Here is a 22,032-nt window from a genome sequence, read left to right as displayed (position 1 = left end):
TATTAACTGGAAGCAGGGGCATTTCCGGGATTCTTTTTTTAATGGGGTGGCACAGGGGGTTGGTGGGGTGTGGGAGTCATAGGAATTCAGAAAATCCAATCCGAGACAACTTGTCACTTGTTTCTACGTCTTTCTTTTCAGGTAATTTTAGGGTTTCCACACCTGCCAAACCTCGATGTAGCCAAAGTCACCCATCTACAATTTAGACAACAGCAAATACAGCCACATTTTTACTGCCTTTGTTAAGTTTAAAAAAAAAAAAAAAAAAGAATAATAATATAACATGAGTTTTAATTAGTTGTCAAAAATACAGAGAGCTACTTTTTATTTTTGTTTAGAGTACCTTTCAGAGCCTGTACTTTTTTTTTAAACTTTTGAGTAAGGACATTGAATGAGTATGTTAATATTTACTAGAGCATTTTTAAATACAACTATCTGTATTTCTACTTAAGTAATGAATGTGTGTGAAGAAGAGGAGCAAACAAATTTCAGATAAGTCAGAGCCACCCCACTCCTATAGCCCCGCCCCATCTGGAAGAACTTTTGGTCTTTACCAGTGATTGTAGAAGACAGGTTTATACTGTGGTTGCAGTGAAAAACATTACACAGTTACAGGTCCCTGCACAAAAGTACTTTCAGACAAATAAGGTTCAGATGAGCTTCATTTAAGGTGATTTACCCAGTGAAACATTTCTATAAAGGTTTGAGAATGACATAGTACTGTGGGCTAATTACTGAAACTTGTTCCCATCTATTTTGGTCTTATCTTGATATCTTGATGCATGCTCAATCATCCGGGTAAGTAAATCCCAAAGGCTGATTCTGTGTATCTGGACGTAGCGTTTTCAGTGGGAGAAACATTTCATCACTCATCCAAGTAACTTCTTCAATCTCAGCTGACTGCAGGATTCCCCAATCTTATAAACAGTTCATTGTATAACAACTGAAACTAGCACCACTGAAGGGACAATGGGTGGGAGGTCAGTTCCTTGATCATTAATATGCAAACAACTACTGATCAAAGACCACTGATCAATGGCCATGAGTAGAGAGTTGATAGAGAGCTGAGACTGAAGAAGTCACTTGGATGAGTGACGAAATGTTTCTCCCACTGAAAACTCTACGTCCAGATGAACAGAATCAACCTTTGGGATCTATTTTGGTCCTTTCATTTTACACATGGGCTGTGAAAAGGTGTTTGTTTCATAGTTGATAACATTTTATTAGATTTAATTTTTATTATTATAGTAACATTACATTTGGTTACTGTTTAATGTGACTAAGGCACAGCTGCATTTTATCTACTTTATTACATCATATCAAATGCTCCTCCTTGAAAATGTATCCAAAAGTTGATTGTAACACAAGTATAAACCATTAACTCACCGAATGTGTTTGATTGAACTTAGATCGATAGATAGAGGTATACATGCATACAGTAGTATGTGGATTCGTTTTTTGGACTCACGTAAGGAGACTTTCAGGATTCCTAGAAATTTTGTTTTAAAGCTGTCTAATCTTGGTGGAGGTAAACTACTATCATCAGCAAGTATTGTCATATTTTAATTTGTTGTCCTTTGCCCTCATATGAAAATACCTTCTCTGGCACGCATACATTTCATTACCAAACACTCTGTAACCAATGAAAAGATTGCAAGTCCTCAGACAAACAAATAACTCCTGGCTCTTCATGCCTCTGCTCACTGACTTCTAAACAGGTATCACACATCATCCCTGCATTTTTGAAGCTGCTAGTTTTAGTACTTACTGTCAAAAGTAATGGTGCCATTAAGATTTTAATTTTTCTCAACAATTAAAACAACAAAATAATGTTTGCGGGATAAACTGCAGATGTTATGTAATACCTTTGCGTGATTGTAAGTAAGTACAGCTGTCGGTTGGAAAGAATGCAAACTTCACACTTTATACGACTTTTTAATTGGAGGACGAGTGTAAAGACACAAATGTACATTAACAGTTCTCATGCAGGAAAAAGACACAAAGACAAAACATTTATTGTTGTGCAACTCATCACAGTACAAACAGAAAGAACATTGACTGAAAAGGTTCAAAGGTTATAGAAAAACTTTCCAGTCTATCACATAGCAGCACATTATGGCACTCTTTTAGAGAGAGAGAGAAAGAGAGAGAGCGAGCATGAATCACCATTAGATATGTTACAACCCAACTTTAAAAAACAAAACAAAAAAAAACCCCACAACTAAACTACGCAATCACAGTAATGTGGTTCTAAATGGCCGAGTGGTAATCGTCCAACTATTTCACGTTAGACTGCTTGGTCTATGACACATGATTGTTTACCAAACAATATCAACAGCCTATTTTGCAATAACATTGAAATCTGCTTCCTTACGTCAACACTGCAATCATCCCTTAAAGCTGATAAAGACATTTTTCTCCTCCCCAGTCCCTGTGGCTGCTTTTCATATTGCACAACATCAGCCTTCTCATCGTCTCTCTCCACAGTCTGTTGGCCTCCGTCCCTCCTGAAGAGATGTCGGTCTTAGAAGTCCTCTCCTATAAAAACCACGCCCAGCTCAACAAAAAAAAAACCAAATCAAAAACACAGCCCAGCTCATGAATCTTCTTTAGGCCAGTAGGTGACACGAGGGATGTCACATATTTTGAAATGACTCCACCGGTGCGGCTCCTTGAACATTTCACTTCACCTAAGGAGGCATATCCAAAGTCCATGAGGCAATGTGAAAACTCTGCACACAATAATGTCTTATAATCCCTGAGGAGCGCTGATGCGTGACTGGAAAAGACAGTGTTGGGATGAGGTCAGGGCACACAGTCGATCCCAGTGATGTACTGTGGTAGTGGACATTTGCAGCTCCTAGTCGCTGGGATGTTCCGGGCAGGAGCGATTCACCTCAAACCACGCGTCTATACACCTGCAACAGTAACAAGGAGGCTTGATTCAAACGGAGCTGGAAACATATTTAGTGTTTGTGAACACAACAAATGGAACCAGCTCGAAGTAAAAAAAAAAAAACCAAAATATTTTTATGTATATTTTAATTTGTATATTTTTTAAGTTAAAAATGGAAAATAAAATATTATCACAACAATTATGAAGAACTTATTCACTTATGCCAATGTGCTTGTGTATCGTTTTGTTCCTCTCACTGATTATTATTTTTTAGGATCTATATGGAAAAGCTGTAATTCTTGTTCTTAGAACCAATGAGGTTAATGTAAATATTATGCTTGTTTCAACTCCACATTTTTATTCTTGGACTCCTCTAGTGTATCTTGGCATTGCTCCCAGTCAAAACACTTGGCCTTATCTCAGATTGTTATGCGGCCCCCTAGTCCAGCCTCTGCATGGAACAGCTCATGCTATCCCCAGGCTTCCTTCAGGCCCCACTTCACTGAAAGTTTTCCCGATTGGTCACCTTCTGAAAGCCTGCAGAGGGGACAGCACCCAGTCGCTGTTGGCACTGTTTATTCCTCTCGCTGGCTTAAAGGTTCCTAAACAAAACTGTAGCACTACTAACTAAATTCCCATTCCTGATTGGGAATGGGGCTTTCTCACGACCTTCTGTACACGTTTGAGCCCAGATCTGATCTGAGCACCTGCACCAACAAAGGGAACAGCAGGATCTCTCTGTACATATTACAGCCTTTACATGCTAACTGTGGGACATACATAGCTCTACAGCTGATGATAGGTGTCCATCTAAGAAAAGTGCTAACATGCAGATTAAAAAGAAAAGAGCCTATTGTTAGGAAATGTCAATATGAAATAGTGAAAACATTTGTATAGTGTTTCCTTGTAACATCTGCTTTTTGAATGCTTTAATGCATTAAATGCTTATAAAACCACCAAAGCGGACTGATCAGTGAGGGATATTCTGCTAAGGTTGGTGACAAGTTAGCATCATTTTGTTCGAAAAGTGAAAAAACAGCTAGCCTGGTTTTAGTCCAACCTAACAAAAGAACACACACAACGCACACCAAAACAACCGCACTGAGACCCGTGGAGGTCCACCTCCAAACAAACTCCACAGCGGTTAGTTTATGGTGTGATCCCAGCAAACTACAAGGTGTATGCTGCAGGTTTGAGTTAAATGCTTTCTTGTAGCCAGGTAGGTTTTGCATTCTGGGATGCTGCAAGGTACCATAAATGTCCAAAATACACAAACGCAGGGTTTGGGTTAGCAACTAGCTGTGAAATTAATGTAAATTCTTCATGTTATCCACAAGACCACAACACAGCACCTTCTTCCAGTATTTACTATTCTTGCTCCAGACCTTTTTGTTGTGATGTATTTTAGTTCAGAGTTTGCTTTGAGTTTTTCTTTGTGAAAACAAACCAAACCACAGGAAAAAGCTACAAGTTTCCAAACTTATCAACTGATTTGGATCAGATCGAACGAACTATAGGTGCAGGAACGCACCTTACATATCACCAGACTAGCTGCAAGTAATAGTTTCATAATTTTATGATTTCTGCGAGAAAACTAAGAATGCTTTCCATTTACAGGATCTTTTTCTTTTAATCTGACAGGTTCAAACTTGTCGGTGCTATATAATCAAATAGACCAGGTAATGGTAAAAGCTAGAAAGAAAGAAAAATTAAGATTACACTATCTTATCTTAAAGATTAGAAGCAGGGTGAAATTGCTAGACTGGCTGCTAGCCACTATTACGTAACTACTTATGTCTTAGTTTTTTGAAAATGCATAGACAATAAGAGGTGCAGTATTTTACAGGATGCATTAAAGTTTCACAGCCTGTTTTTAAACTGCTTTCTGTATTTTTTTTCTAAGCTGGCTTTACATTAATGTAGTCTATAGGTTTAAACATGGTTGCTTTATTATCTTCCCATCTAACAACAACAACAACAACAACAAATGGCCTTTTGAGCATTAATTGGTATGTTTATTTATATTGTGCATATACGTACTACAGGTTTAAAATTAGAGGTATGCATTAGTCAAAGTATTTCCAGCTGATTCTGTTTATCTGTGTGTGTTTGTGCACATTAGCTACCCTTTATGGTAGATGCAGAGGCAAGGCAGTCTGGCAATGGTGTCTCCTTGCTCCAGCTCGTCTAAACAGATGGCACATTCCCCAGAGTCTCTGGACAGGATGTCCTCTGAGAAAGACAATACAAACACAGACCAAATGAGCAAAAAGCTGCCTCGCACACCAAATCGAATCTTCACTTCACCGAATCCCGCACAACCATCTGTTTAACCTTTGATACCAGAATACCTGCTATCATCTGTGCGGAAATGTGCTGCTTTTTGGGCTGAATGTAATTTCACTTTTTATTCTCCAGTTCCTCTGTATGAAAATGTGAAGGTGTAGTTTAATAATGGAGGCGAAAACTAAACACCAGTACATTACAGCTTTTTGCACCAATAAATTGCTACTTACACAGTAATGACCATTACAATAATTATATTTCAGTGGTTTCTAATGTCAGAATTAAAAATGAGGAAAAATAACGACAAACAAGATAAAGCTTAGACATCACATGATGATTAAATTTCTAAAATTGAAAAATATTTTGACATTTATTCGAGGAAAATTGATATTTTGATTCTAGCTATTTGTCGATCTATCATTAGGATTATCTCAGCATTTATAATTGTCGCAAAATGAAACTGAAAAAAAAAAACTGAAGACAACGTGGGAGAAACACCCTTCAACCATGTTACGAATGTTGGTGTGGCATAGGTTGTCCACCAGGGGGCACTCTAATACTTGAAACGGGACAATTATCCGAGAGGCGTTGGGCAAGGGAAAACAAGTAATTGGCGACTTGTAAAAATAAAGCAAGATTATTTTTAAATCGCATTGTCATTTTGTCTTTGTAAGAACTTAAAACAAAAGAAACAACAAATATTATGGAAATCTTTTTGTGTGCCTATTTATCGGGATTTTAAATCACCAAATATCGGCATTGGTCTGACAGTCTTATCAGTCAGGCTCTAGCGCTTATATTTATAGTACAAAAAGATTTATTTTAAAAAGGTAAAAACAGGGGCACTGGTTTAGCTCAGTGGGCTTTTAGGCGACCATACGCATGGTTTCCACCGTAAATATCAGTTAGCTGTAACCACAGAAGCCAGGGCCGTTACAGTAACCTTTAGAACAGCTGTACATCAGTGCAGCAGGTTGAGACCTTAAACGACTACAGCATTTTATTACAATGTAGAATTGCTACATTACTTAAGGACACAATTTTAATGATCTTGCTTTGTCACGTGCAGTTTCATTTAATAATTAGCAGTGGGCAACAAAATAACAGTCTTGAAGACGTTCAGAATCTCCCCCTCAGTCTTACTGTTGTAGGTGAGGCGCGTCTTGCTGAAACACATGAGCAGGTGCTTCTCGATTTCATCCGACGCCATGAACTTGGAGCAAACGGGACAGTGGAAGCCTGGAGGGGAAAAAACGCAAAGAGAAAACATTAAGGGACCCTGATGTGGCAGTGCACCGCTCATAACCTCAATTTTACATATTGATATGTACACATGGCAGGACGTGGGACTGTTGGCTTGTGCTTAATCTTGTGACCTACGGGACCTTTTGACTGCACGAACTCAAATCTCCCATAAACTAACAATCTGCTTACCTCACACAGTTTGCAGATGTCACTGCAGCGCTGCAAACTTACTGCAAGCGCACACTTAAACACAGATGTGATCTTTACTGCAAAAGCATCTATAAAACATGCGATTGGCCGATCGCTTGCTTCCTTCTGACCCCCTGTATCTGCACAGCTGCACAAAGATTAATAGGCCAAGAACCGCTCGACGTTAGATAAGCTTACCTCCAGGCCTGAGATAAAGTCTCAGACCTGCAGAGTTCCAGTCATGTGGTTCTCGTGAGTGAAGATTATTGATGGTGCGATTAATGATTACATTTCCTCATCGGGGGAATTATATGCCGGTAAGGAAAAAGGAAGAGAAGAGGGCAGGAACACAGCTGGATATGGAGATCATGTCACAACTTTTTAGGCCTCTAACAAAAAACCTAGAAAACTCAATTCAACCTGTGCTTAAACAGCTTTTGAGCTGTCAGCAACACTGGTGTTTAAAGGCTCTCTGAATGTTACGTTATGTTAGTTTGACTCCCGCTTTTGTTGCAGGTTGGGCCCAGTGAGACACCCCTTCAGTTGAGAAACAGCAAGACCTGCGGATTCAGGAAGTTTGTTGTGTGTGTGTGTGCAAGTGTGTGTTTCTGTCAAGCAATATGTAACCAGCAGGAAGCTCTTATCTGCTGACCTACATAGTGCACTACTCTTCCCTCTCATAGCCAGAGTGACAAAACAGGCTGGTGTTGCAAAACAAAGAAGCAGTAGAAGAAGAAAGAGCCCCCCCAACAAAAAAAAAAAGGGAAAAAAAAGAAAGCGTGGTGCAGCAGAGCCACCTGTGGCTGGAATAAAAGTGCAGAAGTGCAAAACAAAGGGCTCAGTCATCAGACGGCCTTAACCATATGCCAGGTATCGCATGTCAAATGGAAAAATAATAAGTAACTCTGACACCAAAATTACACATACAACTTTGGAGATGAAACTGAGAAATAATGATAGGGTACCTTACATTAAATAGAAATTTAAGTCATAATAACGTAGCTCGGATATGCAGTGTGGGCAGTTGTGTGCTGCAGGATTTTAAATGTTGATTAGAATCGTTAGAATAATGAGTGGTAATATCAGAGAAGGCGAAATGCACTGCATAAAACGATATTAAAGCTATACTGACACTGCGGAAGTGCACCTCGAGTACAAAGAGGAAATCAGTGCATTAAAAATCCAAGTGTGCACTGAGCAATAATGGGCCTGGGCTCTCCAGGTGTACTTTTATAAATTTGCGCCTTACCCCCGAGCAGGCGTGAGGACAGTTCGGCCGGCAGGGACCCTATAAGCAGCCGGTGTCCCTCTGGGGGCAGCTGGCCCTCATCGTCACCATCTGTGCCGTCGAGGCTCTGGTTGCCGCCGGCCGGTATGTTGAGCCCAGAATTTGTTGGCCCTCCACTCGTGAACCGGATTCTTGGGCCATCGGGTCCATTTGTGTACCTGAACCCCGCAAACCTTTCTCCTCTGCTGGAATTTCCAGATGGAAGATCGGAGCTGGAATAAGCTCGAGTTCTGCTGTCAAACACAGGGCTGCTCTGCTTGGCCCCCATACTGCCGCAAGTTTTAGGGGTTTTGTTTGTCAGTGCGTTTTTCTTTCTTAAAGAAGTTTTTTTTAGCCACGACACATGATCACAGCGAGCCCCGGAGAGTCGAAAACAACAAAGGAAATGCAGCCAAACAAGTATGCAGCGATACAGCCGAGGTTATTCAACATGTCAAAGTTTCACAGTGCGCACTGTGCGTAAAGTGCGCACTCACTGACGCAAAACTTCCTTTCCAAAGGTTCTTTTTTTCTTTTTCCTCTTCGTTTCAAAGTCCTCCCCCTTTGTTCCAACAACAGATGTATTAAAAAAAAAGAGAGAGAGAAAATCTCTTAAGTAACAAGGTTTGTGTTTCTTCGCTTTAGCCGAGAACACACGCACAAGCGTTGACCCCAAAGCTCGTCTGGTTTCAAGTTTGTTTTTGTGTTCAACTGTGGTGTCTGGAAAGAAAAATATAAGCAGGGATTTCCCTCCTCTTCCGGTAAGCCAACGATGTCAGCCGTAATCAACTCCACCGAACACAGTACGTTTTCTTTCAAAGTAAAAGCATCCAATTGTTCAATTTGACAGATAGTGATTCCTTTTATTTACTCTATGAAGGTTGTACACAAGTTGTGTGCCACGCTTTGCAGCAGCTTAATTTATTACATGAAGTTGAGTGACACACAACTGACCCAATAAGAAGTACAGTACCTGCCGTCAAAGGGGGAATTACCAGGATTGTAACTACTGAATTTTATTGCTGCGTGTATTTTTGCTGGAAATTTCACTTCTAGGGGTATTATTTTGAAAAGTAGCATTTTACTGTCATAGTTTGTCCAGCTGATGTTAGATTTTAAACAATTTCATTCACTGTTGAGCAGTTTTTGTGGGTAAGCTCATATTTTCCTCCTATGTGAAATCTTAACCAGAAAAATACACAACCCTGCCTCTATAACTGTTACAAATACTCAAATGTATCCTATAAATGTGCACGTGGTGACAAGACAGAAAAAGGCACCTTTGCAATGACTTCTGTGCTTTTAATTTGAATACTAAACCACTACTTCCTGTCAGCGATTCCTTTTTCAGTCCGAAGCTTAACTCGGCCCTGAGTGGCTGCGTGACGTCAACCCCAGTAACACCAGCAGGCCTTTGGCACAGCAGCAGGTCACCAGTCCACTCTGATATGAAATGCCCTCCATATTTGGTGCTTTGTCTTTCATTAACTCGTGGCGTTTGAGATTAAAGAAAAAAACAGCTGTCGGGACACTCTGTTCACACTGTTTATTGACCAGTTTCACACACATGAGGACAAACAAAAGATACACTGAATGAGGAACGCCCAGGCAACAAAGAAGACAAAACTGTACAAGCAAAAAAAAGTAAATGGGTAAAAGGTCTGAAAGAGTCTTGCATGTAGATCTAGTGGTTGAAGGCAGCTGTGGATGGGCGTGGGTGGCCTGATGCGTTGCAGTGCATCAGGTGTGACACTACAATACTGAGGTTAGAAAGTAACAAGGCTAAGCTGAGGGTGGCTAACAACAAATATGTTCCCCCTTCCCTGTGATACCACTCAGGGGTCTGGGTGTGTGCCCTTATTACATTTATGATGATGTACAAGCTTTAAAGAAGGTATCTCCTCAGATGCTGCCAAGAAAAGAGGGCAAAGTGTGAACCACCAACAACCAGGAAGACTACTGGATACAAGAACTTGGAAGGGGGCAGTCTGGGACACCCAGTCTGGGTAAGGGCTTATCAAGCTGCAGCATGGGTCATAGCTGTGACGGTCATACCATAATTACATGATTAAAACATCCTCATAAAGTGACTTGAAAGTCTTTTGAGGTGTGCTGCATTTGGAAACATTAACACAAACACACCTTGGGGATGGGGGTGGGTGGGGGGGGAAAGGTTCCATGCTACTGTAAAGCTGCGCACTTTGATTTCCACGCGAGGAGCGACTGTAAAACGTCTTTAAAACGGTTTCCTATATGACTTCTCTAAGCGTGTGTTTAAAACAGGGAAGGGTCTGAGAGCCGTTTTTCAGTTCCCTCCCTCTTTCCCTCCATGAGGTGGAAAATGAACTTTGCTAGAGCGCCGATTGCCTCATGTTGCCACAAACCGTTAGTTTTCACCCCTGCGTATGTCAGGTAAAGAAAGCAGGCTATCTGCAACATTCATCTCCCCGTTTGAGTGGGGGTTGGTGGTGGGGGGGAGTGGGTATTGCGGTAACATCTGACTGTATTCCTGCGTAAGAAACAGCTGAGGCTGATGTAATACTGCTGTGCTGTGGAACTTTAACTAACCAGATGGTGAATGATTGAGATACTTGCATTGTACATGGCTACTGCTCACGTAGCCTCCAAATTTTTGTGTAAGTGTGTTCATTTTATTTTGAGAGGCGAAGGGGAGGGGGCTGAAAAAAAGTGCCGCAGCGTGCACTCTTTGGGAAGCAAAGCCACTGAGACATTCAAGAACATGGCGGTGCAATTTTTTTGTTTTGTTTTGTTTTTTTGTTTTTTTTAAAGCAAGTTCACTTTAAATATGTACGAATGTGTGTCATTAGGTGATTGGGCTTAATGTGTTGAGGCCCGGGCTTCTCCTTGGGCATTATCACTGCTGGCTGACCCCCATCTGCTGGTGGTCGGGCCCGGGTTCCCCCTCCATGTCAGCGTGGTAATGCTCAAAACTGTCGTCCTCTAAGTCTGGGAGACCCAGCAGCTAACAGAGACAGGGAGGAAGAGAATGCAGTGTTAGACCATGAAGTGTGTTTACGTTGTCTCTCTCTCTTTTTTGCTAACTAACATCACAAAGCAAACAAACTCAGTGTCTTTCAGAAGAAGCCTTTATGTCAGCGGTCTAGTTTCTCTCTCTTCCACTAAATAAACAATCCTTCCAATTCTGCTCAGTTATTCCTTGAGTCACTGCTGAAAAACACACCTTGCAGTGGGAGCGTTATATAATATGATACCCTTATCACGTCTGTGCAGTTACAGCCAGAAGGCAGTGAGCTCAGTTTAGCATAAAGACTGGAAACAGCAGGAACAGCCCAACTCTACCTCGAAACAAGTAACACATTATGTAAAGCTTTTTTTGGAAACTAAACATTTTTCATTTCTTTGACTTTTTCTCCAGTTGTGACTTGATACAAAACGCCTTTTTCTCTTGTGTAACTTACTATCATCTAAATGTGTCTCCAAGCCTCACCAGTTTCAGGTTTGTAGAGTTATTTATTAACATTGATTAAAATATTATAAAATTAAACATTTTCATGCAGTTTTTTTTAGATACACTTTTTTAAAAAAGGCAAAAAATGTCCTGGTAATATTCTGCTAGTACATTATCCATTTTTTTACGCAGGCTTCCATAAATGGTAAATGTTAAATTCAATGTGTGGAATAGAATACGTGAAAATATCCGTAAAAAATTAAAACGGTACATTGTACTGTACCTTTACAGATATTCTTACTGTGTAAGTACGGTGTAAAGCGTTAAATTTAGCGACAGCTGTTCAAATGAAATTCACCTGATTGATATACACTCAGTTTAATCCAAATTTATTTTCTTTCATGATTAATTATTTGAATAAATCTTTGATTTGATATATTTCAGATGCATTTTACACAAAATTATTGCTTCACATTTGTGACGGCAAAGAAGCGCTGTCGCTAAGAGTAGTGAAACTTGCAATACTTAAGTAAATAGATAAATGGATTTTTGTTTTTGTGATGATAACCTCCAAGCAGTAACAGCCCGATCCGGCGGGGAGGTGTGGGAAGCCAGATCGGGCGCCCCCCTTCCAGCTCTCCTATCTTGTCCCTCTTGTCTTACTTCTCTCCATCACCTTTTCTATCCCTTTAAAGAAGTTAGGCTCTATAAATGCTAAAGAGTTAAGTATTATTTCTCAGTTGCAGTGAATAGATAGGATAAAATAAACTGTAGGAAACTAAAAAGAAGAAAGAATAAGACAAATAACAATTTCACATAAACCAGTGACACACTCCTGATCAACCCTGGCAGGGCCTCCTTGGATGAGGGTGTCTAGTGATAATGGCCGAAACACCCGATGAATCCAAGGTCCACTACTGACGATGTGTCCCAAATCTTAATACGATAACCTAGATCAGATCTCTAATCCCCCCCAAAAAATGGCAGGTTAGCTTGGGTAAAAGACCGAAAGTTGAGGCACACAACGATGTGTGCTGCTGGTAAAGTTTCTGGGCTGCCTTTCCTCATAACAGCCATCCCTCAAGATTCTCACCATTTAAAGCAAAGCAGTATTAGGGACTACAACATCTAGTCCTTTTACTGAATGATTTTTAAAAACTGATTACTGCTTGTTACACCTTTTAAATATGTTATTTACCAAAAAACTGCTTCAGATTTACATTTGGGGAAATAAAGATCATTTCTCTTATTCCTGAGAGACAAGAAAATTGCACAAATGCACAAAATCCTCGAGTGATAAACAAGCCAACAGTGAAATGTCTGATTTCTAAGAGTATGTGTTGTGATGATTTTGAGAGAGAACAGAATTTTTCAGGACTGCAAAAGACGCAGCAAACAGAGCCGTGGCTGATGCAGTGTGTTGGGTACAAAAACCAAAAGTGAAACGCGACCCCGGGAACATCCCCGCTTCTGTTCCTTACAGGCCTGAAGGATGTGAAGACTTTCTCCAGCACCTCCAGCAGAGTCTTCTTCCCGCAGGATGAGATGTAGTCCTGGGCCAGCTGGAGGAAGGGAAGGCAGTCCTCGCTCTCACTCCACACATGCTGCACACACAGATCATGAAAATCTTTCAATTTCTGTCCATGCACTTTAAACACAATAGAGCACATGATGTAACAGTGTCACACTTCCTCCACTGGTGTAGCCTCATGTGGGCTGTACACAACTTAATTAATGGATAAGTGAGCAAAACTGAGTCACAGGAGATTCAGCACAGGAAAAAAAAACAGAGCAATGCAACTAAATCTGAGAAAGACATGTTGTCATGATCTTTGTGTTGATACACGGTCTGTTGTTTTAATCCTCAGTGTTTCTTTTGCTTTTTGGGGGGATTTTTACTTCCTCACACTGCTTCAGTAATGTTGAGGTTCAGACTTTACATCATGACCGATTTTGTGTTTTACCGCATGGTCAGTGTGTTTGGGATCAGTGCCATGCTTCAGATATGTTTTACATACAGTTTAGTTGGTATTTTATGTTAAATAAAAATCTCACTGTGCTTTTTTGTTTTCACAATTCCATCAGTTTTGACAAGATCCCAAACACCACTGGCTGAAATGATGCACCACATCATGACGGAGCCTCCACCGTGTTTCACAGATGGCCGCAGATGCTCACTGTTGTGCCGCTCTCATGACTTCCTCCAGGCTGCTAGCAACAAACTGCCTAAAGATGCCATTTAAAATTGGTTCTTTGCTAAGTGTCCTGTCACATGTAGGGGTGACACTGGTTTGTCCTTTGAGTTAGGTTCTGTTTTTGATGCTCAGTGTTAAAAACATACCTCTGAAAATGAAACACGGACTGGACTGAAAGTGAGTAAAAAAGCAGCTGAGGTCCAAAGAAATCCTGGAGAACTGCTACTCAAGATCACATTAAAACATTTTTGGCTCCTAAAAAGCAAAATGTAATCAGATGAGGGTGGCTTGAGGCTTTTGTACAGACTTCTTGAGATCAGACTACTACACAATTCCCATCTCTGTGAATTAGATACAATCTTCTTAGACAATAAAATGGTAAATGGCCTGCATTTGTATAGCGCTTTTCTAGTCCCTAAGGACCCCAAAGCGCTTCACACTACATTCAGTCATTCACACATTCACACACACATTCATACACTGGCGATGGCAAGCTACAATAAAGACAATAACTGCCTTACATTGTCTGTATTTTAGGTCAAAACGCACAAACCACAGGTGTAGTTTCGAGTCGGGATCAGTTTACAGCGTGGGCTGACAGTTTAGGCACACCTCAATGGAAATGGAAGCGAGTGTGTTTATCGTCAGCACAAAAGCACGGTGAATTATCACCATGTAAATCTGATACATCAGATGTACGAGTTCCACGCTGATTAAAATCAGCTTCCTCATGAGCACATACTGTCGGCCACCTCAAAGCCTTTACAGGAATTGTTAGATAAATACTGATGACAAAGCCCATTGGAGCTGCTCTATTTGGCTCATGTTTATAGTTATAGTTTAATTAGAGTCTAAAGGCCACTGTGTTAAGTTATGTATTAGGCAATGTCGTCCGCTAAACCAAATCAAATGTGCAGAATGACATGGCAAAAAAGGAGCAGATGCAAAACAAACACAAAAAGTTGTTTTACATGCAGCCGTGAGGCTTTGTTGGTTGGTTGGTTATTGCAGCATTTGTGGTACAGTGATCATCGTTATCCTAACATCCTGGGGAAAAAGACAATGAAATTTAATCTCAGTTGAAAACTGAAATCCCTTGAGTACTTCATTATACTGCGTCATCTGTTGATTAGTCCCTTAAAATCTCATCAAAAACTATCTTAATGTCATCACTGCTGATGATTCAGTGAAAATTCAAGATAAGAACTGCAAGAGTCAAGAGAGAGAGCGATTCATGTGAAATGGTGCGAAACAGCCCAGGAGGGGGGAATGGGGGGGGTGCGACTTGAAAATGTAAACACGCAAACGGCTCTTCAGCTCCGACTTTCCTGGGAATGCGCTCTACTTCAACCCCGATGGACGGACTCTCACATCAGCCAGCGTCTCCACTGAAACAGCTGACCCCACCCACCAAGCACAGCTGTGTGCGTGACTCTGTAATTGATTGTACGGCAGCTACAGCTCTGATAAGCAGAGGGGCGTCTGTGGAGTCACGTGGAACGTTCAATTCTTCTTGTTTTTCAGCAGCTGAACGCCACAACGGGTGATGTGGATTGCTAAAAACAAACACTACTGTATCATATCCAGAGGGAAATTACAGGGAAGGAAACAAATTATCGTTATGGTTATTGTTATGGTGCAGCTAGGTGACAAGATGATGCCCTGCATGTGTGTGTGTGTGTGTGTGTGTGTGTGTGTGTGTGTGTGTGTGTGTGTGTGTGTGTGGGAGAGAGAGAGAATCAGAGAAAAACAGCATGTGAGACGTCCTGCTCATAGCAGTATTGATCGCGGGGAGAGTAACTAGATCTCAAGAGTCCTGCAGAGAGACAGAGAGTTATTCAAGCTTATTTAAATGTGCATAGCAGACGCTGAACTGTTAGTGTGTGTGTGTGTGTGTGTGTGTGTGTGTGTGTGTGTGTGTGTGTGTGTGTGTGTGTGTGTGTGTGTGTGTGTGTGTGTGTGTGTGTGTGTGTGTTAAAAACAGAGAGAGAGAGTGGCAGGCCTGCAGCAGTTGGCGAGCACCAGATTAAAAAGCTGTAGAAAACTGTGAGCTGAGAGAGAAACAGAGAGAAAAAAGGAAGTTGGTGCTAAAAGACATCGAGTCACATGATGCATTTAAGCACCTGCGCTTTATGTGTGTCTGTGTGTGTCAGAGAGACTGGGTAATTAATTGTGCAGCAGCTATAAACGTCACAGTTTCTTCACGCACAGCTATGGAAAACCCCGGCTCTAATGCTGCTCTCCTGTCTGCAGGATAGTCCAGACGATGCTTGCAAACACACACAACGCAGACAGGGACATAATGTGATATTGACCGAGCAGACGCCCTGGCTCCTGGGTCATCACCATCTGCTCCCCACCCTGTTGGCCCCTGTCACTGAGCAGGAGGAGCGAGGAGGGCGGGCCTGGCCTCTGGGGCTTTAGGAGTCATAACGCCACCACTGCAGCACACTGATATATGATACAGCTATGCTTCAAGACAGCATGTGGCTGATCACAGCAGCGCTGGAGCTACAAAGACACTGAGCTCACAGCATAGCTGCAGTGTGGTTGGAGGTTTGGGGCTTTTAATGAGCCCATCTAGTTTCTTTAGAGTGGTTAGTGCACGCTGTTTTTAAAGCAGAGTCTCTTGTTTAGCAGGGGCGTATCCAGGATTTTTAAAAATGTGGTGGCACGGGGGCCAAACGAGTCACGGCGGCCCCATCAAAAAATGGCAGTTGCTTCGAAGCACAACATTCAACTGCAAAGAAACTGAGCTAAAAATTTCTCACTCTTGTCTTATTTTTAAGTTCACTTTTGAAAAGTAATGAAGAGAAGGAAGGATGGGTGGTTCTTCAACCACGCCCCTTTTATTTAGGACCTTTTCAGAGAAAACATCAGTGTTTCATAGCAGTCACAGCTGTTTGGATTATCTTCTAAGGAGGCACATTTAGTCAAAGTAAATCAAGTGTTAGAAATAAAACGTCAACTGGTAAACTTTGCCGTCTCTAGACAAACATTTCTAATAAGAGTAGGCTTAACCTGAAACCCAGCAGCAATAACTCTTTCAAAATAAAGGCATGATGGCAAAAATGTAAAATATTTTTTGCATTTGTGACAACAAGCACTGGCCTTTAAAGTTTTTCAAGTAATAAAATTGCCTTCAAATAAGGGGAAAACATAAACGCTCGAAATAGGAAGCTTTTATTTTTATTTCTAAATCAATTTCAATTTAGAAATAAAAATGAACTGTTTAGTGTCGCAAAATCCACATGATGGCGACGGCTTTTATTATGAAAGTCATAAGGCTTTCCTGTTTTGTGCCCATAGCAGAGTTGATTATATGTTGGATAAATAAGCAACATATACACTTTGAGGGGAAAGAAGGGCGGTTGGAGGAGGGGTGGGTGAGGTGCACCCAAACTGAAATGACATCATCCCCTCCTCTCCTCTCCCACATCCATCAGCTAGAAAACCCGGGCCGAACACACCTCCAGCCGAACCTCGACACACCTAGGAGAGAGCGCGCAGAGACGAGGCCTTGCAGGAGATCGAGCACTTACAAAGCTGTCGGTGCCGCCGGGACACAGCACGTAGAAAGAGACGCCGGGCTCTGCGTAAAAGTCCAGCCGCCTCTCGTCGTCCTCCTCGGCGAAGATGAGGTCGAAGGGGTTACCGGAGCACCACTTCTCCGCCGCCTCCACCAGATGCTTGAACTCCATCCTCTGTTATCCGCTCTGCGGTGTCCCTGGTGTCTCTGTCTCTTTGGCCGTCGCGGCGATGATGCTCAAGACGCAAAATAGGCCTAACAGCTGATTTGCCCGCAGCATCAGCAGCCTCCACTATACCGCATCTCCCTCAGTGCGCCTGCTGCATGGCCCGGGAATAAAGATAACGCTGTTGGCGCACACAGCCTAGCGGGGTCTGGCGCTCATCCGTGCTCAGAACCCCATTCCTCTCTTCCTCCTCACGTTATGAAATCAGCCCTTCGGTCGCATGCATGCATACGCAGGAGGACGCTGGAGAAAACGCGATGACGACGAGTGGAGCCGGGCAGCCGTCCATAACGGAGACGGTATAAGCCTAACCCTAACTTTCTCACTGCTGGCACAGGAGGATGACAACGCCAGCGAAGCGTTTAACCTGCTCTCATCACCCAAAGAGCTGAGATCATGCGACAGCCTGCAAGTCCTGCCATACTTCCATATGAAAGAGTGTGAGGTCATCATATATTAATGGGCCATTGCTGCCATGACACAGTTACTGGTTTCTAGTGTGCAAGCAATAAAAACACAGACACACACACATTTTCTCCGGTTTTCCATCCAAACAGACTTCCAATTTTCGACATTATGCCAACTGCATCTCTTCTGAAGGCCACCTGATGTGACCGAAAGCACGTGAGCGCCCGTCATCTTAAAACGGGGTCAATTGTTAGATTTATGTCCCACCATGAAGTGGTATGTCCTCCCGAGACCCAGCCTATTCATTTATGTCCTCTGTAATGGACATTTGCTTTTGGGTCTATATTTTTTTGACTTATTTGAGCTACCGTACCAGGTCCTGATATTGATGCTCAATAGTGAGTTTAGGTGGCCTGTTTTAGCTCCAAAGAGGCAGGAAATCACAAGTTAAACTGAAAAATGCTTTATTTAAATAATGGAAATAGCTCACCTGATACAGACTCAATGCTGACTCATTTTTGCATTAAAAATGATTAAGCCATAATTATCACATTTGTTCATTTCACAATATCTGTTTTAGACAAAGGGAACTGTATGTGTCAGTCAAACTCAAAAAGAGCCACAAAATAAATAACCTGTTAAAAGTCAGCATGTCTTACATAGTAAGCACTGATCTTGCTATAATAATAAGCTGAAATAAGCACTATATCAGCTTTACTGGCAGCCAAAATAAGTGTAAAATATTTCCAAACTGTTCCATTTTCTTCTCTGTTTACTGATGACCCTTAAAAACTATACTGGCATGTAGCCCACACAGTACTGGGAACCACTCTTCTGCATAAACAGTGTGTCTACAGTGTTTCCATTAATCCAGCCCGCTTCCATTAGTGCCCCCCGCCGCCCAGTCTGACTCTGCCTGCTCCACGGAGTCCTCACCAACAGGGGGCGAGCGACACCCGTGAAACCAGTAACTGTTGTACCTCCCATAATGGGCTATGTCAAGTTGGAACGGGTCTAAGAGGAAGTCTGTTTGAGATAAAAGAATAATATTGGGGAAATTTGGTAGATTGCGACAAAAAACAATTATTTATATTTGTTTTAAAATTGACATGACCGAATATTATCAGCACATGGCTTACTTCAAATCCCACCTGTAGCATCCTGCTAATCTGATTCAGTCAGTAATGTTAAATAAATACAAAACATATTCAGTGATAAACTAATATTACAGTATGGGGATGTATCTGCAGGGTGTGGTTTGAAAGAATAAGTGAATAATAATAAATGAATAGATATAACACCACTGGATTACTGCAGATCATATCAGTGGGAATGTAACTTTCCTACACTGACTCTACTTGATATAGATTGTTTATTCAAATTCAAATATCCAGCAGATCATTTTAAAAAATAAGTATTCCTCCAGTCATAACCATAAATCAATTAATACAATAATTAAATTATATTAAAAAAAAAATAGGGATAAAAACATTTAAAGATAGCAGAGGATAAAAGACTGTGGCAGTACCAGAAGTGTGAGTGAGAGAAGATGATTTGAGGGCTGCAAAGGTCCGCCCGGACTGCAGCATGGTGAGGAGAGCATTCTGCTCCTCTACCCAACCAGTAGGCTGTGGCGAGGATGTCTAATCTAACTATCAATTCAAATACTGTACTTTGTACTCTGTATCATTTGTTCAGTGCCTGGTCTTTGTAGATCAGTTGTGTTATGACAAGCCAGGGATTTTAAACATATTTTATTTCATGGGCAAAGGTGAGCAGATCAATCCAAATATTAATAGTATCAATAACAATGCTGGTTTTGGATCGATACTTTGTTTCTATCCTCTAAGTTCACTGAATTGTGTGAAGTCACTTCTTTGTGAATTAAAACATATACCATATATAAAAATATACATATAACGGTATATATATATCTACATGGTATCTCAAAGTCTTTTTGTGTTGACTGTCAGGTCTATTTTATTCATAGCTTATAGCACATGTAAACAACATACGTTGTGCTTTAGGGACAGGTACATTTACATATCAGGTCTCCAAAAATAAACAGTTTCAAAATGCATAAAACACTAAAAGGTGTGTTTTTATTGTGTTAACTCGTTATTGTAGAATCACAGTGATTTAGTAGACATTAAAGTGTGTTCAGAATTTGCAAACTTCTGATGAGTCATAAATCATGATACACTGCTAAGCTGTCTTTAAAGATGAAAAGTATCAGTATCAGAATGCTGCGGCACGTATTCTAACTAAAACCAAGAAGTTTGACCATATTACTCCGGTTCTTGCTGAGCTGCATTGGCTGCCTATCAAATACCGTATTCAATTTAAAATTTTGCTGCTTACGTTTAAAATTATCAATAATACTGCACCAACCTATCTTAAGGAACTTTTAAACCCTTATGTCCCTGCCAGGGCTTTAAGGTCATCCTCGCAGTTATTGTTAGTTCAGCCCAGATCTCGGTTGAAATCTAGAGGCGATCGATCGTTTGCCTTTGCTGCACCTGAGTTATGGAACAGCCTCCCGATTGGCATTCGGGAGTCTGATTCTATTTTTTCTTTTAAAGCACGCCTTAAAACTTATCTTTTTGAACTTGCCTTCTCTACCCGTTAAATGCTGACTGTTAACTGCGACCTATTGCATTAACTTTTTACTATTCCTTCATTCTTGGTGTTCTCTATCATGCGGCACTGGGTCTGCTATAATCTATGTGCTGCAGTCCATTTTATTAGTGGCTTTCTACTGTGAACATTGTCTGCTGTTCTTATTATATTTGATATTAATGCTCTTAACTGTATTATTTTATTGTTTTTTTGTAAAGCACTTTGGTATGCCTAAGGCTTTTAATGTGCTCTATAAATAAAGGTTGTTGTTGTTGTTGTATCTGTATTGTTATCAGCAATACTGGCCCTATATTTACTTAGTATTACATAGTATTACTCTGTAGTATGAATGGCAATAGGGAACGTCTTTAAAGACGTGTAATTCTGGTAATTACCAGAAGAAAAAGCTGCTAAACAAATTAAAATACATTTAAAAGGTAAAGTATTTATGCCGTCCTTTGCATTTTCCAAAGCCGTCCAGTAGTCCGAAATGGAGTCTTTGCTTGGCTAATTCTGGCCCCCAGGCCTCATGTTTGCCCGGGTTATAGACTAAGCTACAGAGATGGGAAGTACTGTAATCTGATTACTTTTTCGGGTAACGAGTAAGGTAAGGGATTACTATTGCAAAATAATTAGATTACCGTTACTTTTTTTGCTTGATGCATAAAGTTAAAAGACTAAAACTAATAAAACAAGTTTTAAAAAAGGACTTTTCCATTTGATTACATTTTGTATGATGAATTATGCAGAAAAAGTAGAATTGGGCTGAAAGATCTATCGCTTTATTACCTATTCAGGTTGTAAATCGTGTTTTTAAAAAGTAACTAAGTAATTAATTACTTTTGAAAATAAGTAATCAGTAATGTAACAGGATTACTTTTTGGGGGGAAGTAATCAGTAATTAGTTACTGATTACTATTTTCAAGTAACTTGACCAACACTGCTAAGCTACCCACCGCTATAGATCCTAAGTAATTAAAATGACCTACAGCTGTAAAGCGTGGTCAGTAAAATTCCCCAACTGGTACTTATGGCCAATGATCAGTGGTCAATGGCTGTATCCCAATTAAGGGTCTGCAGCCTTATGGGCCGCATTTTAAGGCCGATTATGTCGCAGCGACGCGACGAAGGTTGTCCCAATTCAAAGGCTGCTCGAATTGCGGCCCTCAAATGCGTCCTTAATTTCCCTGAATTTTAAGGATGTGGCGGTGTAGACTTCGTGGCCCAACATATCCCAGAATGCATAGCGCGGCGCTGGGTGTGGATAATTTTGCCGGAAAAAAACGGCGGATGAGGGGCGCCCGAAGAGTAAACTTTAAGTAAATACTGAATATTATGTCACTTATTTATGTGCAAATGTTTAATAACGAAGAACACTAAAACATTACTGTTGGCCACATGTCGGCAAAGTTATGTGACGTTTGTACTAACTTGGTTTTAAAGCCTTTACTTTAAAATATACGCCGTCCAATAGCTGACCTTAATCTTACAGAGAATGATCAAAGCTCATGTAGAAACAAACAAACAAATGAACAAAAGATTTTCTCCTTCATTTCTGTCAAACAAAGCTGTATGACACGCTTCCAGCTGTTAGTATCATGGTTGCTAGGCAACCTGGGCAGCGCGACGGAGGCTAGACCGTCCCATTTTACAAGCCTCGCACTTCCGGCCTTAGCGGTCTTTGAGTACGCGGCCCTTGTGGGCCGTTAAGGCTGCGTACTTTTAGGCTGCAGACCCTGAAT

General features: G+C 41.0%; 2 protein-coding genes across 2 annotated transcripts; both read right to left on the bottom strand.

Moving 5' to 3' along the window:
* Positions 1 to 1,925: 1,925 nt before the first annotated feature.
* LOC308384122 (E3 ubiquitin-protein ligase znrf2-like) lies at positions 1,926 to 8,634 on the bottom strand. The gene is made up of 4 exons (XM_080862483.1): positions 7,866 to 8,634; positions 6,326 to 6,421; positions 5,023 to 5,128; positions 1,926 to 2,918 (listed from the first exon to the last, which is right to left on the bottom strand). Exons 1-4 carry the CDS (start codon positions 8,170 to 8,172, stop codon positions 2,861 to 2,863), a joined length of 567 nt encoding a protein of 188 aa, XP_080718609.1. The 5' UTR covers positions 8,173 to 8,634; the 3' UTR covers positions 1,926 to 2,860.
* A 786-nt stretch (positions 8,635 to 9,420) lies between these two features.
* Positions 9,421 to 18,632, bottom strand: mturn (maturin, neural progenitor differentiation regulator homolog (Xenopus)). Its single transcript, XM_080862283.1, has 3 exons — positions 17,051 to 18,632; positions 12,795 to 12,917; positions 9,421 to 10,866 (listed from the first exon to the last, which is right to left on the bottom strand). Exons 1-3 carry the CDS (start codon positions 17,207 to 17,209, stop codon positions 10,759 to 10,761), a joined length of 390 nt encoding a protein of 129 aa, XP_080718409.1. The 5' UTR covers positions 17,210 to 18,632; the 3' UTR covers positions 9,421 to 10,758.
* Between the last annotated feature and the right edge of the window lie 3,400 nt (positions 18,633 to 22,032).

The sequence above is a fragment of the Rhamphochromis sp. 'chilingali' genome (genome assembly GCF_963969265.1).
Source record: "Rhamphochromis sp. 'chilingali' genome assembly, chromosome: 17".
Taxonomy (NCBI): Eukaryota; Metazoa; Chordata; class Actinopteri; order Cichliformes; family Cichlidae; genus Rhamphochromis; species Rhamphochromis sp. 'chilingali'.
Note: the sequence above shows the minus strand (reverse complement) of the source record. Positions and strands in the feature narration are given on the sequence as shown.